The following is a 16,792-nucleotide window of genomic DNA, read 5'->3' as shown; positions in this document are numbered from 1 at the left end:
CATCTGACCGTAAACCGTTAGCAAAATGGTCTAAATAATGAGCTAGAATTTTGAAACTTGGTACATTAGCCAAGTCCTATAGGTACTACATCTAATTGGAAAAAAATCTAATTTTTTTCATTTTCATGCAAGTTAGCTATAAAAAACCTTGCGGAAATTAACAAAGGGAGGGGGCGGAAGCAGGGTGGGCATACAAAAAACCAACCCAAAAAAAACCATTCAGGGTTTTTTAAAAAAACCATTGAAAAAAATCCAAGATTTTTCGGGTTTAAAAAAAAACATTGAAATTTCATGTTAAAATTTACAAATTAAACCTCTATTTACTCAAAGACTAGGATCTAATAACATTTTAAAGCAAATTTTACCTAAAAAACGTAAAAAAATATGAAGTAATAATATAAATGATGCTCTACTTGTTTTTCAAATGTTTATGAAATTACTTTCTCTCAAAACTTGATTTCAGAAAACGCTTTGCAACTAAATTGATGATATATAAACTGTGTAAATTTCATAATCATAATTGATTTTTAAACTAAAACATAACAAGAGGGAATTTTTAATGCAACCATCTCGTAATCAATGAATAAATAGCACTTAGAATTCGAATTTCGATCTAAAATTCTGCATGAGTAATCCTTCTATTTTTGTAGGTCTATTTTCCCTAAATCAAACAAAAAAATTACTGCTAACGGCTCAGCCGTTCAGCCGTTTTTTGGCTATTTTTAGGGCAAATCTGTCATAAATTACGTAGGAATCAACTTTTTGAAACATATTTTTGCTTTAAATCAAATGATACAAAAAAAACATTTTTAGATTTCTAGTACAAGCAACTACCGGCTAGAACCGTTTGAAAACGTTTTGGAGCAGCAAATAGTATTATGCGGAGATAGGTTTCGTGATGATTTGAATTGAAAATAGCCCAAAAAATGGCTAAAATGGCTGAGCCGCCAGCTGTTAGCAGTTATTTTTCCAACTTTTTGTTCGATTTAGGGAAAATAAACCTACCAAGGATTACTCATGCAAAATTTCAGAAAGAAATTCGAATTCTAAGTGCTATTTATACATTGATTACAAGATGGTTGCATTACCCCCCCCCCCCCCCCTTTATGAAAGGAAATAGTTACAGTGCAGAGGGTTTTATTAAGGGGATGTGAAAAGGGAAAGACCTTAATAATTTCTGTTAGGGGGGGGGGGGGGGTGTTGACAACTTAAAGGGCGAATATAGGTTTGATATAATATGAGCTTATTTCAAAGGTGCCATTATATAGATTATAAATAACTTAAAGATATTGACATATCTAATTGTATAAGTCTGTTTATAGCTTAAAACCTGTCTAACTCAAGATAATATTATGTAATTAGTGTGGTTCCCTAAGAACTCAAACACCCTAGCATCACACAAGGCTTCATAGCAAGGTTGAATTAAAAAGCTTTCATTAAAGGATAGTCGTAATGACGTGGAAACCAATTAATCAGGGGTAAATATACCCATCTTCTACCTTCATACAAATTATATAAAGTGAAATATTTAAAAGTTTAAAAAAAACATCAAATAATGTAAAAAGTAAAAAAAAAATCGATAAAATTTTCTTGGAGGAAGAATGATTTCAAATCCCTGTTTTTTTAAGGTTCGTGTGTGTGTGTGTTAAAATTGCGTACTTCAGGGTTTTTATATTTTCCAGAATTAACCAATGATCTTTGTACAGAAAATTAACTTTAAGACGTATTATTTACCCTAGTCAATACTATTGGCGCACTTTTACGCAAATTATTTTTACGCTTTTTAAAAATTGAATTAAAGAGTATATAATCTAAAATAATAAACATTTAAATTATCATTTAAGATGCGTGCCATTATAATAGTCAATCAAACTTAAGCAAAATAGTCAAAAAAAATTCTTGTAAAGGGCTAAAATAAACCGTTTGTCGTCAATCTCATTTATCACATGTTCAATTGAAACAGAAAATTGCAAAATCTACTTAAGGATTATTTTGAATTTTTAAATTTGGCATAGATATTCTAAAAGTATGAAATGGCACCTTTCATATAAGCTCATATCATATCGAACCTATATTCGCCCATTAAGAATAGAGGAGGAGGTTACATGTTTTGAAGCTTTTAACCTCCCCTCCCCCTTAATAGAATATTTTGTGCATCATTGCTAATAAGGGTTTATAATTGATCGGAATGCCAGCTTTCTTAATTACCTATCTTGTTAATTGTAAAATCTTGCTTACCTTTTACCTACAACAACATAAACATTAATATTTCATCAATATATCAAATGTATTTGACTCCTAAATAAAAAAAAACAATAAAACCCCAAAAAAACTTAAAAACCCAGGTTTTTAAGGGTTTTACGGGTTTGGGTTGGGCTTTTAAAAAAAACCTGGGTTTTTCCCCACCCTGGGCGGAAGTGACACTTTTTAAGACCGAAACTAAAGGCCAAAGGAACTGAACTAAATAAAGAGTTACAGCTCTGAGATTAGACATGGCAGTTGCTATAAATAGGTACAATATGGAACTGTGAAGAAACGGCGAAGAACCGCTGCTCCCGCCGAAAATTGCCGTTTCCCGCCGAATTTATTTTTGCATTTTTTTTGCCAAATGAGACAGTTCTCAATCATCTGAGATAAACTTTTTTTTATAAAAATTTCCGTTATATTTTCAAGATTTAAAACATGTCAATATTAAAAACAAGGATGACAACATCCATAAAAGCGAAGCTCTGAAACGGTAGGACAAACGGACATTAACACTTGTATAATGTCAGAACTGAATAATCAGAATGTAAATGTATAAGAGTCAAAGCAAAATTGTAAGCAAATTTGTTGAAAAACTGCTTGATACAGAATAATGTTTATGGACATACTTACATTTTTAGGACTTGATTATAGAGTTGCTTTGCTTATAATATTGTACTTTGTTGTCACAGGAATCAGTATACCAACAATCAGACCAATCGGATAATTAGGTCACATACAAATATGTTGTTAAAATTGTAAAAAAATCAACATATTTTAAATGGACGTATGGACATTCTGGTAATGATTATAGAGTTGCTAACTCGTACCTAACTTATATAGGAATCACCATGCAAAGTTTGAAATCGATAGGATAATTCTAACATGCCTAAATTAACGAAAAAAGCTATCCGTTACAGACGGACAGACGTACGAACCCTAAATATAGACAAGGATGACAACATTTATAAAAGCGAAGCACTGAAACGGTAGGACATACGGACATTAACACTTGTATAGAGTCAGAACTGAATAATCATAATATAAATGTATAAGAGTCAAAGCAAAATTGTAAGTATATTTGTTGAAAAACTGCTTGATTCAGGATAATGTTTATGGACATTATTGTTAAAAAAGTAAAAAAAATCAACATGTTTAAAATGGACGTACGTACATTTTGGTGATGATTAAAGAGTTGCTACGCTTTCTAAATCGTACCTAACTACTGAAGGAATTAGGGTTAGGCCGGATATCCGGCCATTTTCAATATCCGGTCGGATACCGGATATTGAAACTATCCGGCCGGATATCCGGCTCTATAATTTTTTATACTTTACACCAAAAATCTCTGCTTTTCAAAATTTTAAATGGCTATAATTTTCTTCTTATTGAAGCTAGAAGAACATTTTTTCTAAACAAGTTTAACTTTATGTAAATTTATATAAGATTTCTGAAGAAATTTTTTTTTGCTACTTTATTATCTGGTAATTTGGCCGGTTATCCGGCCGGATAACCGGATATTTGCCGGATATCCGGCGTTAGCCGGATATCCGGTCGGTTACCGGATATCCGGCGTTTGAAATCAGCCGGATATCCGGTATCCGGCCAAAAAAGTATCCGGCCCAACCCTAGAAGGAATCACCATGCAAAATTTAAAATCGATTGGACAATTCTGACATGCCTAAATTAACGAAAAAAGCTATCCGTTACGGACGGACGGACGTACGGACGGACTGACCCTAATTATAGAAAAGCTTCGCTTTTAAAAAGCAAGAGTAAAATCTTACAGGTTCAAATGAAAATAAAAGGGATATTTTAATGGAAAAAAGTACATCACAGATGATTGAAAATTGTCTAATATGGCGAGAAAAGGCAAAAAAAATTTCGGCGGCAAAATGCAAAATCTCAGAGCTGTAACTCTTTATTTAGTTCAGTACCTTTGACTTTTAGTTTTGGTTTCCAAAAGAGTCACTTCCACCTCCTCCCTTTTTTACGATATCAAGCTGATTTTTTAATAAAACTTTTATTCACATAACTTATCTAGAAAGCCAAAACAAATTTTATTTTGGCACCCAAACACTAACATTGTGAGTTCTGAGCTTTTCATTAAGGGGGGGGGGGGGAGTTTTGACACATTTGCGTAAACCTGGCACCTGGGCTTTATCTTTGGACTGAGAGGATAGGTTATTAATAATAAAATCATTTTTATATGATGAATTTCACGAAGTTTTAAGATTTTTTGGAAAGGCCTCCAGGTTTCGAAGCTCCAGGCCTCCAGGTGGTCTCTGTACAGGTAAAAATGAAAAAAAAATTTTTTTTAAAGTAACAGGTAAATTTATGAAACAAAATATGCATCTTTATTAATATTATTCACATATTTGAAGAAAAAAGATGCAAATTTTGTTTTATAAGTTGATTAGTAACTTTTTAAAAAAAAATTTTGTTTTTCATTTTTACTAAATTATTTTCTAAAATTATGTGAAATAATTTTCTATTAGAAAAATCAACACGATAACGTGAAAAAAAAGCTCAGAACTCAAAATTTTAGTGTTACGGGGGTGTTTAATCACTCTTGCCCCTTGAAGGAAAGTGCCAAAATGAAAGATGTAGTGGCTACCTAGTTCAATTATGTGAAAAAAGTTTTTATTAAAAAAAATCTGCTCAATATCTCTTAAAATAAGCTCAGAACCTAAACTTTAGTGTTTGGGGGGGGGGGGGGGGGCGTCAGGGGGGTGCTTTATCAAATGAAATATGTAGTGTCTCCTTAGTTTAGAAGTGAAAAAAGTTTTCAAAAAAAATCAGCTTGATATCTATAAATATAAGCCCAGAACTTAAAATTTTAGTGTCATGTGGGGTGTTTACCCACTAAGTGCAGTCAATATTTTGTTTTTGATGAAATATTGGTGCAGCTACTTTAAAAAAGGTAGTTAAATAATAATTCGTTTATGAAAAAGTAATTTTATGGTAAAATATCAATAGGAATCACAAAATTAGTTCAATATTTTGCTTGAGTAAATATTTTGTTTCAAAGACACCATTATGATATTTATAAAATACGTGGCATTTATTACAACTTTAAAATCATTGTTACGTGACAATCACTGGACCGATTTTAGATTGGTCAACGGATTTGAATTTATTACAACCAAGACTTATTTTTTGCCACCTTGGACGACTAAATCGGCCAAGGAGTAGCCGAATATGATATTTTAAAACTTTACTTCTATTTTATGCATTTTTTATCATGTCTACAACTTTAGGATCATCCTTACACAACAACCACTGGACCGATTTTAGATTGGTCAACGGATTTGAATTAATTACAGCCAAGACTTATTTTTTGCCACCTTGGGCGACTAAATCGGCCAACAAATAGCCGAATACGATATTTTTAAACTTACTTCTATTTTATGCATTTTATATCATGTCTACAACTTTAAAATCATCGTTACGCAACAACCACTGGACCAATTTTAGATTGGTCAACGGATTTGAATTTATTAAGGCCAGGACTTATTTTTTGCCACCTTGGACATCTAAATCGGCCAACAAATAGCCGAATACGATATTTTAAAACTTTACTTCTATTTTATGCATTTTTTATCATTTCTACAACTTTAAAATATTATATTTTGCCACCTTGGACGACTAAATCGGCCAAGGAATAGCCGAATACTATATTTTTAAACTTAACATGAAAAAAATGTGGGCCAATTATTTTAATTGGCTGTATCTGGCCGAAATTGGCCGAAATCCGTCCGGCCGATAACAAAAACAGCTTGCTAATACTGTTCCAATTTGGATACACTTTTATGGGAAGGTTTATAAATGTCTTAGGGTTGGTTTTAGGCTTTTAGGCTTGTTGCTTCTAAAATCCTTATTTCTGAACTGATTTTAAAAAACTAAAGGTCTAGCAGCACAGTTATGGGACCTGGAAAACAATTAAAGCAATCCTTATATGCATAGATTGAATCATAACAAAGATATTAAAAACCACATGAAGATTTAGGGTTCGCAGAGTTATAAAATTAAAAAAAAATTTCCTATCAAGGTAATTCAGATAATTGGCAATTAAAATCCTTATTTGTATCATAAAAGGTAATAGCTGCACTATTATTGCAAATGTTTTATTCATTTTAGAGAATATTGACTGCACTTATTAACCACCCTTGCTTCTAGTATGAAAGTGCCAAAATTACATTAGAATATAAATGTAAGAAAAGTCGAAGGAAATAAAATTGTAAGTAAATATGATATTGTTTAAAGACATACTAACATTTTTAGGACTTGTTTAATTTTATAGAGATGCTTCGCTTATAGCAATGTACTTTGTTGTCCTAGAAATCAGTATTCTAAAGATCAGCCCAATTGGATAATTCTATCACATATAAATTTCATGTTTAAAAAAATTAAAAAGCAACATGTTTAAAATGGACTTACAAACTTTCTGGTAAAAATTATAGAGTTGCTTCGCTTTTAACTCGTACCTAACTCCCATAGTAATCACCATGCAAAGATTTATAAAGATAGGACAATTCTAACATGCCTAAATTAACGAAAAAAGCTATCCGTTATATATGGACGGAGATTTTACAAAAAGAATTAAGTTAATAAATATAACAATAACAACAAGCCCTAATGGCCAGACCAAAATTTGAAAATGTATTTTAAATCCTATATTTTTGTCAAAAGAAGAAAGGGGGGAGGCGAAAGTGACACTTCTTGAAACTAAAACTAAAAGTAAAACAAACTCAACTAAATAAAAAGTTACAGCTCTGAGATTTGGCATGGCAGTTGCTTTAAAGAGGTATAATATGGAACTGTAAAGAAACGGTGGCGGAACTGCTGCTCCCGCCGAAAATTGCTGTTTCCTTTTTTTTATGCATTTTTTCGCCAAATTAGACAATTTTAAATCATATGAGATAAACTTTTTTTTCATAAATATTTCCCTGATATTTTCACTTGACACTTAATATTTCAAACATGTCAATATATAAAAAAATATTTTAAAAAGTGTCAAGTGCAAATATATGGAACGACAGGAAAGTGGAAGGCTGCTAATGCAGGAGAAGTGTGATGCCGTTCCTTATTTTTGTAATTGACACTTTTTAAAATATTTTTTTACAGTTTTATGTGGAAAATATAATAGCTATTTGCTGTCAAAGAAAAACCAACCAACACCAACAACAACTATGGATTCAAAACTACCAACAGGGCTTTCCAGGTGGACAAGTTGAAAGCTTTGGAGGAAGATGTTTACAAGCTTATTACATCAATTGAATTTAGGCAAGTCAACAATGAATTCCAAACATCTTTACAAAGAACAATCAAAGATTCTAAAGACATCATCATTGAATCTGATAAAACTAGAAACTTGTACACATTCCCCATTGATGATTAAAAACATTTCTGCATATTAATGTGACAAGTGAATACAAGAAAGCTGACGAATCGTATGTTGACATTGTAAACAAAGAAGCTGCTGAACTTACATCTACATTGGGTATAGCTTAAAGGGTTGATGAATACATAAAACAAGAACCCTTTGTAACTGTTAAAGACCACAAACCATAGAGAAAAAAATAAAAGAGAGGAATCGAAGCAACTAGAAGACGAAAATAGGCAGTGGGCCCAGGGGCCTAATTAGCGCTGTAGCCGCGCTAAATTTTATTGCTATTCCACCACTTTTCAAATGGGAGGATTACAAAATTAATATGTAAAGTTTTAATAATTAGAATATAATATTTAAATTAAAAATAAAAAGAAAATTTTGTTATTAAATATCAAAAATACTAAAATAACAACATCTAAAAAAATATTTTTTTTTTACTTTTTATTTTTAGATATTGTCGTTTTAATGTTTTAATTAAAAATTACAAAGAATTTATTTTTATCTAAAAAAAATTGTGCATAAAAGATAGATCCTTTCATTTCTAAAAAGGGGGAATTTTTTTTCATAATAAACATTCAGCTGATTTTGACCGCCCATGGCTGTTTGCTAAATATCGCTTTTCTTTTTATTCACATTATTATTAATGATTGACATACAAAAAGCAATGGATAATCCAAATACATATACTTTTAAGACTATATAAGTCAACTGGAAGATGCTAAAATGTAATATAAAAGAATCAAATGTAATTTAATTATAATTAAAAATTACTTTTAAGGCATTTTTTATAATGTAAACAGTATTTTAAGGTACAAGAAACTCATATTAAGGAACCATGCAAGAAATATACCGCTTTAACTGCTGAAAGACTGCCACGAGTAGACCCAATACCCAAAATTTTAAGCCTCCAGCTTCAAAAACAAAAAAAGTATAGACATTTTAAAATCATATTTTTAGTACAATAAAAATTTTTGAAAGTTTTTCATTGCTAATAATAGAATTTTCATTATTAAAATACGTTGCCTAGAAAGAAAATTAAAGTTTTTTTGGCAGAAACTTAGGATGCCAGTAACTGATAACATTAATCTTTTAAAAATCAGGTGCGCTGTGGCTTACCACCAGCGCACCTACGGTTCACCTCTGAATCGCCCCGATTCAGCGCACCATAAAAACGATTTAAAGATCAAGCTCTTTTACCTACAACAACATAAACATTAATATTTCATCAATATATCAAATGTATTTGACTCTAAAATAAAAATAAAAACAATAAAACCCCCCAAAAAACTCAAAAACCCAGGGTTTTACACGTTTGGGTTGGGCTTTTTAAAAAAAAACCTGGGTTTTCCCCCACCCTAGGCGGAAGTGACACTTTTTGAGACCAAAACTAAAGGCCAAAGGAACTGAACTAAATAAAGAGTTACAGCTCTGAGATTTGACATGGCAGTTGCTATAAATAGGTACAATATGGAACTATGAAGAAACGGCGACGGAACCGCTGCTCCCGCCGAAAATTGCTGTTTCCTGCCGAGTTTATTTTTGCATTTTTTTGCCAAATGAGACAATTCTCAATCATCAATCTTTTTTTTATAAAAATGTCCCTTATATTTTCAAGATTTAAAACATGTCAATATTAAAAACAAGGATGACAACATCCATAAAAGCGAAGCTCTTAAACGGTAGGACAAACGGACATTAACACTTGTATAATGTCAGAACTGAATAATCAGAATGTAAATGTATAAGAGTCAAAGCAAAATTGTAAGCAAATTTGTTGAAAAACTGCTTGATACAGTATAATGTTTATGGACATACTTACATTTTTAGGACTTGATTATAGAGTTGCTTTGCTTATAATATTGTACTTTGTTGTCACAGGAATCAGTATACCAACAATCAGACCAATCGGATAATTAGGTCACATACAAATTTGTTGTTAAAATTGTAAAAAAAAATCAACATATTTTAAATGGACGTATGGACATTCTGGTAATGATTATAGAGTTGCTACGCTTTCTAACTCGAACCTAACTTATATAGGAATCACCATGCAAAATTTAAAATCGATTGGACAATTCTAACAAAAATTAACAAATAAGCTATCCATTACAGACGGACGTATGGACGGACTGACCCTAATTATAGAAAAGCTTCGCTTTTAAAAAGCAAGAGTAAAATCTTACAGGTTCAAATGAAAATAAAAGGGATATTTTAATGGAAAAAAGTACATCACAGATGATTGAAAATTGTCTAATATGGCGAAAAAAGGCAAAAAAAATTTCGGCGGCAAAATGCAAAATCTCAGAGCTGTAACTCCTTATTTATTTCAGTACCTTTGACTTTTAGTTTTGGTTTCCAAAAGTGTCACTTCCACCTCCTCCCTTTTTTATGATATCAAGCTGATTTTTTAATGAAAACTTTTAATCACATAACTTATCTTGAAAGCCAAAACAAATTTTATTTTGGCACCCAAACACTAAAATTGTGAGTTCTGAGCTTTATATTAAGGGGGGGGGGGGCCCGAGGGGGAAGTTTTGACACATTTGCGTAAACCTGGCACCTAGGCTTTATCTTTGGACTGAGAGGATAGGTTAATTATGATAAAATCATTCTTATATGATGAATTTCACGAAGTTTTAAAATTTTTTTGGATAGGCCTCCAGGTTTCGGAGCTCCAGGCCTCCAGGTAACAAAATCATAAGGCCTAATGTTACTCTATACCAAAATACAATATTTATGAAGCAAAACACTCTAAAAGCTACGAATTTTACCCAAATCAAAAAAAGACCTTTTGCTTCGGTCAAAATGATCACAGCAACAGTAAAAATTAATATTTAAATCCCCCCAAAAAAGTTTATTGGGGACTTAATTCAAATTTAGTCTCTGCAGTCTCATTCTACTGGTGTCATAGTATATTTTTTATATATGTTTGCATTTTGAAAAAATAATTTTGCCCTGTTCTATTTGATTAGAACTTTTCAAACAAACTTCATTTTATAAAAGATTAATATTTTTTTATGTTTTTTAAAACATATTACTTTAGATTGGTTAAAAGTTTATTTTTATATATGATTTAGGGGTTGCAATTTTTTTGCAAATTACGTTTTTTGGCTTTCATTCAAATAAGTTGCACAATTCTGGTTTTTACTGTATAAATTTATTAAATGACTTCAGAAAAACATATTATAATCCTTAAATTTACTTTTTTTTTCTAACAATCTGTTTTTTAGGAGACTTTTTATATCGCTGACAAAAATGGCATTATTCTGCAAAAAATATTTTTTTTTGCAAATTTAAAGATATGAAAGTATTTAATAAATGGTTAACTTTGATTTTTGTTTTAGCAAAATGGATTATTGTTTCTTATACGATGAAAATAAGGTATCGCAAATATTTGTTGCAATTTTAATGCGATTTTATTGCAAAAAGCAGGACATAGGATTATTTTAACGGATTATGATTCTAGACCCAAAATTACATAGGACTGAAGTTTTTGTTTGTTGACTGCTGAAAGTTAAAGTTTCTTGCTCTAGAATTGCTATGTGTATAGGAAGCTACTAATTCAATTTAGGGAAAGCATGTTCTGAACTCACCATAAGGTCCCCAGTACATCCTGTGTAAACCGTTTCCATGTTTTTTTTTTCTAATCTAACACATCTTTGAGTGGGGTGTGAAAACTGCAAACAGCAAAGTTAAATCAGCAACAAATCTCAACCTTTGGCAAAATTCTGATCAGGTTATTAAATGGTTCAGTGGCCTACAAATTAAGAACAAGCTGACATCTTATAATTTTATGTTGTCTTTTTTTACCCATCAATCAGCAAAGAACTTTTTGATTTGTTATTAACTGTTCAATGCAGTATCATAATTTTACATCTGTGGAACTCAAAGCTTTGCAAAACACAAGGAAATCATTTTTGTACCTGAATGAAGATTCTTGGATCAAAAAATCACAATCAAACTTTGACATAATCATGGGAAATTTTGATGGTGCTGAATGTCTCTACATCCTAAACAAGCTTGGTGACATCATTCAACAACCTCAAATTGGTCTGTAACAAGATGATGGTTAGGGTGGGTTCATATCGGAATTAGACAAAGAGGGGATATGCAACAGATAAAATTAACCTTAAAAACATTTCTGACCAAAAAAGAATTTAAAAAAATTTAGTTTTAGAACACGACCACTAAAAAATATAATTCATTACTTATTAATATGCAAAGACGACATTCAATTTTTTTGACTTCATGGTGCTCTCTGCAAAGGTCTTGAGGAGCTGATTTAGGAACTTTTATCCGTTTCAAAATATCTTGTTCCTAGCCTTAGAAATCACTAAAAAATCACCATTTTTTAAGGTTTATTGAGAATTGTCTAATTTGTAGAGGTTTTTTAGATTTTCTCAGGCTAGGAACGAGATTTTTTCAAACGGTCAAAAGTTCCTGATTCTACTCCTCAATACCTTTCCTGGGAGCACCATGAAGCCATAGTTCTGATTCAAAAAAAATTTGACTCCCATTTACAAATAGCTATACAATTGAATGTCTGGTCGTCAGCGGTTTTAAGACTTTGGATAAATTTTAAATCATCCAGAGGTGTATTATACTCATACAAATCATTTGCAGATCCCTGCTTTGGCCTCAGAAAAACAATGTCCAAAATCGACCCACCCTAATGATGGTCTAGCTGTCCTTTATGGTTCTGGTCCACAGGTTGAACAAGTAAGAAAACAAGTTTTTCAACTTTTTAAAGATTTAGGACTAAAAGTAATAGAATGCAATATCACAAGCACCGAATTTTTGGATGCCTCATTTGACCGGAAAGCCAACACTTTTCGACCTTTCATGAAACCAAATACTGACCTCAGCTACATAAATTAAAAATCTAACCATCCTGCTAAAATCAAGAAAGAAATTCCCAAAATGGTTTCAAGTAGAATTTCCAAACTTTCAAGTTCAAGAGAGATCTTTGAAGCTGAGAAAATTCCTTTCAAAAATGCATTGAATTCAGCTGGCTACAATAATGACTTCACTTACTCTCTCCACCAGTCGGGTCATCCTACTACAAGGTGCAGGAGAAGAAAAGTTTACATTATAAGAATACACCTCTTCAACAGTACTTCAACCGTTCTACAGTTAAAGTGTCTAATTGTTGTATGCCTACCATCAAAGCCATATTAGCTAGTCATAACAAATTCTTACTTAAAGATACAGCTGCTGCTAATACTCAACCTGCAAGATTGTGCAACTGCCGTGGTGGCCAAGTTATGTGTCCCGTTGGAGGCCAATGCCTAAAGTCTTCCTTGGTCTACAAAGCAGAAGTCATCATTCCAGTCAAACCTGCCACATACATTGGCCTGTTTGGTAACACTTTTAATAAATATTTACTGGTCACAAGTCATTCTTTAACATTGCCAACGCAGAGCACAAAACCAGCCTGTCGTCATTAATCTGGTCATTGAAACAAAACTATTAGATGGTTCATCCTTCAGCAAGCACCAACCTACAACCTTAGCTCCGGTGAATGCAAGCTCTGCAACCTAGAGAAGATGAAGATTATGTTCAACAATGACATCAACATGCTCAACAAGAGGCCTGAGATCAACAGCGAGTGCAGACATAGAGACAAGTTCCTTCTGATTGAAAACCTGGCTGTTAATGATACCTGATACTGCCATTCCAAGGTAGTTTTTTTTTAATTAAAAATTATATATTTATAATATCAATATTTATAGACATCCTCTAACCTTTATTCAAAAAAATTTATGTCAGTATTAAAAGATAATTGTAACTCAAGATTGCTTAATGCATGAAACATGATGTTTTACAAATAATCTTTTGTTATTCATTCTATGTTTATATATATATATAATAAGGCGGGTTGATTTCCAACTTTTTTGGAATTTCACATTTTTTTTACATTGGCAAGGGTTACTGGGCCAATATAAAACCCTGTGAAAGGGGGACGTAACTGAAGACTTTTTGATGCGGGGGGGGGGGTTTTCTCCGGAACCACTTGATGAACCGTGCAGATTTTTTGGACTTAAGCTTTTATGGGTATGAACATCTCATGGTTTAGATATGATTTCTTAGAATTAAGCTTTCATGCTAATAAATTATGTTTTAGATTAGAAGTCACCCCCCTGCTGCCAACCCCTAACCCTCCGGGGCTCAAAAAACCCTGGAAATGAACCTAAACTTAATTATCTCAGGAACCATTTGATAAATAGAGATGATTTCTTAAACTTAAGTTTTTATGCTTATAAACTGACTTATAGTTTCGAAGTTACCCTCCTGCCGCCAACCCCTAGCCCTCCAGGGCTTAAATTAACCCTAAAAATGAACCTATTGTGATATAGACAGACTTACATAAGTTAATGATAGAGTAGACTTAATATTCAATTCAAAATGCAAACAGATTTTTAAGTATTTATTATATTGGATTAAATGCAGTTTTTGAGTAAATAAGATTATGTATAGATACTTTATTTAAAAATGGTTAAATATATTAATAATTCAAAACTACTGATTATTGAAGCTGGAAAGTTCTGAAGTAGCAGGATGTCTGTCTGTATATCAGGACACCAAGCAACAGGATGACTGTCTGTTTAATTAATACAATGTATTAATTAACTATGCACTCTGAAGTAGCAGGATGACTGTCTGTCTAATTAATACAAAGGTATTAATTAGCTGTATAACTCTGAAGCAGCAGGATGACTGTCTGTCTAATTAATACAAAGGTATTAATTAGCTGTATAACTCTGAAGTAGCAGGATGACTGTCTGTCTAATTAATACAAAGGTATTAATTAACTGTTTAACTCTGAAGTAGCAGGATGACTGTCTGTCTAATTAATACACAGGTATTAATTAGCTGTATAACTCTGAAGTAGCAGGATGACTGTCTGTCTAATTAATACAAAGGTATTAATTAGCTGTATAACTCTGAAGTAGCAGGATGACTGTCTGTCTAATTAATACAAAGGTATTAATTAGCTATATAACTCTGAAGTAGCAGGATGACTGTCTGTCTAATTAATACAAAGGTATTAATTAGCTATATAACTCTGAAATAGCAGGATGACTGTCTGTCTAATTAATACAAGGTATTAATTAGCTGTATAACTCTGAAGAGGTGGAATATTTGTCTGTGTTGAACTAGTTGAAGAAGTAGGATGTCTGTAAATAGCTGAATTGGTCTAATAAGACTCGACCCCAAACCAGATAGTATTCTGTGTAAGGACTCTCAATTGCAACTGACTAACTAAATAAATGTTCTCTTAAATGTTCTCTTAAATGTTCTCTTAAATTTTCTCTTAACTTTTACAGAGCAATAAAGAGTAAATGATGTTTCTACTTTTAAGCCAAAACTTAAAACTGAATTATACTACATTTTCCCCCTCCTGACGCCGTCAAGGCTTCACTAATCTGAATCTACATCAGCAGCCATTACCGCATTATCTACAGCAGCAGCTACAGAACCCTCTTCAGCAGGCACTGAAGCCTGAACCTCCAACTCAGCACCAATATCTGGAACGTCTCCCTGAACCACCATCACCTCACTGGCAGCCACCGCCCCACTGGTACTCCCAGCCTGTTGCAGCTGCCAAGGTACAGCAGGTAGATCTTTACTTATTTTGCGCCTGAACTCGCTGAATATATTTGTCAGATGTCTCTGAACTTCTGCCTCTTTCTGTGACATGTCTAAATTAGCCCCCTTCACACTGGCCCCATGACTTGTCAAAGCATTTTCAACCTGTTGAACTACTGCTTCCACCTTTAAAATACATGTCACCTCTACTCTCAAATTTTTATTTTTAGAACCCAAATTATCTAACCCAACAGCAGGACGCTTGGCCACACCTCTTCCTGACCCTCCTTCGCCCTCCTCCAGACCACTTTGACCGCTCGGCCACCTGTCCCATGCATCAAGATTCACTTCCAAACCGTCGTTGCCAATATCATCATTATTCTTCAGAAACTTCAGAAACTCATCATTAAATTCATACCTGGGCCGCCCATCCTTATGCTGTCTTCTACTGGGACCAGCCCTATCATCCATTCTGTACACCACCTGCCGCCCATCCTTATGCTGTCTTCTACTGGGACCAGCCCTATCATCCTTTCTGTACACCACCCGCCGCCTGTTGGTCCTACCATCCTCCAACCTCTCTAAAGACCTCTTGTGCTCCTCTTGCAACTGACCAGGAACCAGCCGATGTCTCTCTCTATCATCCAGCTTTCCTGATAATTACAATTTCAATATTTTTTTATATTTAAGACGACATTTAAAACAGATTACATTATACGAATCATCATATCATTTTTATGTCAGGGATGCCAAGGTACAAATCGAAAGATACCAAGAAAATTTCACACTCCAGCCGCGCCAATCACCACCATGACAAAATGCTGCCAGTTATCAGTCAACCATAATAAATGTACAAACCAATCCTTTCCACTTGATGATATATAGAAGTCAGCTGCAACAATAAAACACTATTCTCCTCCACTTTATGCATCCAGGACAAATTTCAGCTTGGCTGATGTAACCCACAAAAACACATCAGGAATATTTATTATTTTATTCAGGAATAAAATAATACAAATCCATCAAAAAATCTGAAAATGCCAATTTTTCCTCCTACTCCAATCCTAATGAAAAATGTGGAGAAATCGCCAACCAATTTTGGCCACCATGACTTCAGACGCCATATTTAAAATTAAAAATAATAAACAAGGTGATATTTGCAATTTCTACAGCCCAAAAATTACTGAAATGACTTCTTGTGATCTGTTGTGAACCAGCCCAAAAACCGAACAATCACAATCAGAATCTCACAGTTCTGCCATTCCACTCTGTCATTAATACAGGTACATCTTCAGCATCACATAAAAATGTAAAAGACAATTTCCCAAAACCAGACAAAGTAAAAATGTTTACCTGATTTTGATGGTTTACCACTATAACTCGATATTATGATTTAACTGCTCACAATCTCAGTTCCAACTATCAACTGGACTTAACTTTTATTGTAGATCAACTTTCCAACTTACTAGCTTAATAAGCACATATTTGTTATTAAAATAATTAAACAATAATTTAATGAATCTCCATTATATAAACATATATATAAAACTTTTATATTTATTAATC

At 32.8% G+C, this 16,792-nt stretch overlaps 2 protein-coding genes across 3 annotated transcripts in view; both read right to left on the bottom strand.

The window, feature by feature from the left end:
- LOC145305756 (dual specificity tyrosine-phosphorylation-regulated kinase 2-like) overlaps positions 1 to 16,792 on the bottom strand; it is a 180,320-nt gene that overhangs the window by 151,371 nt on the left and 12,157 nt on the right. The gene's annotated exons all lie outside the window — the stretch shown is intronic.
- LOC145306423 (uncharacterized) lies at positions 15,059 to 16,037 on the bottom strand. Its single transcript, XM_080148517.1, has 2 exons — positions 15,773 to 16,037; positions 15,059 to 15,709 (listed from the first exon to the last, which is right to left on the bottom strand). Exon 2 carries the CDS (start codon positions 15,695 to 15,697, stop codon positions 15,059 to 15,061), a length of 639 nt encoding a protein of 212 aa, XP_080004643.1. The 5' UTR covers positions 15,698 to 15,709; positions 15,773 to 16,037.

Source organism: Acartia tonsa, chromosome 14 (assembly GCF_053477335.1).
Source record: "Acartia tonsa isolate MP-2025a chromosome 14, ASM5347733v1, whole genome shotgun sequence".
Classification (NCBI taxonomy): Eukaryota; Metazoa; Arthropoda; class Copepoda; order Calanoida; family Acartiidae; genus Acartia; species Acartia tonsa.
This window is presented reverse-complemented; position numbering and strand designations above follow the sequence as displayed.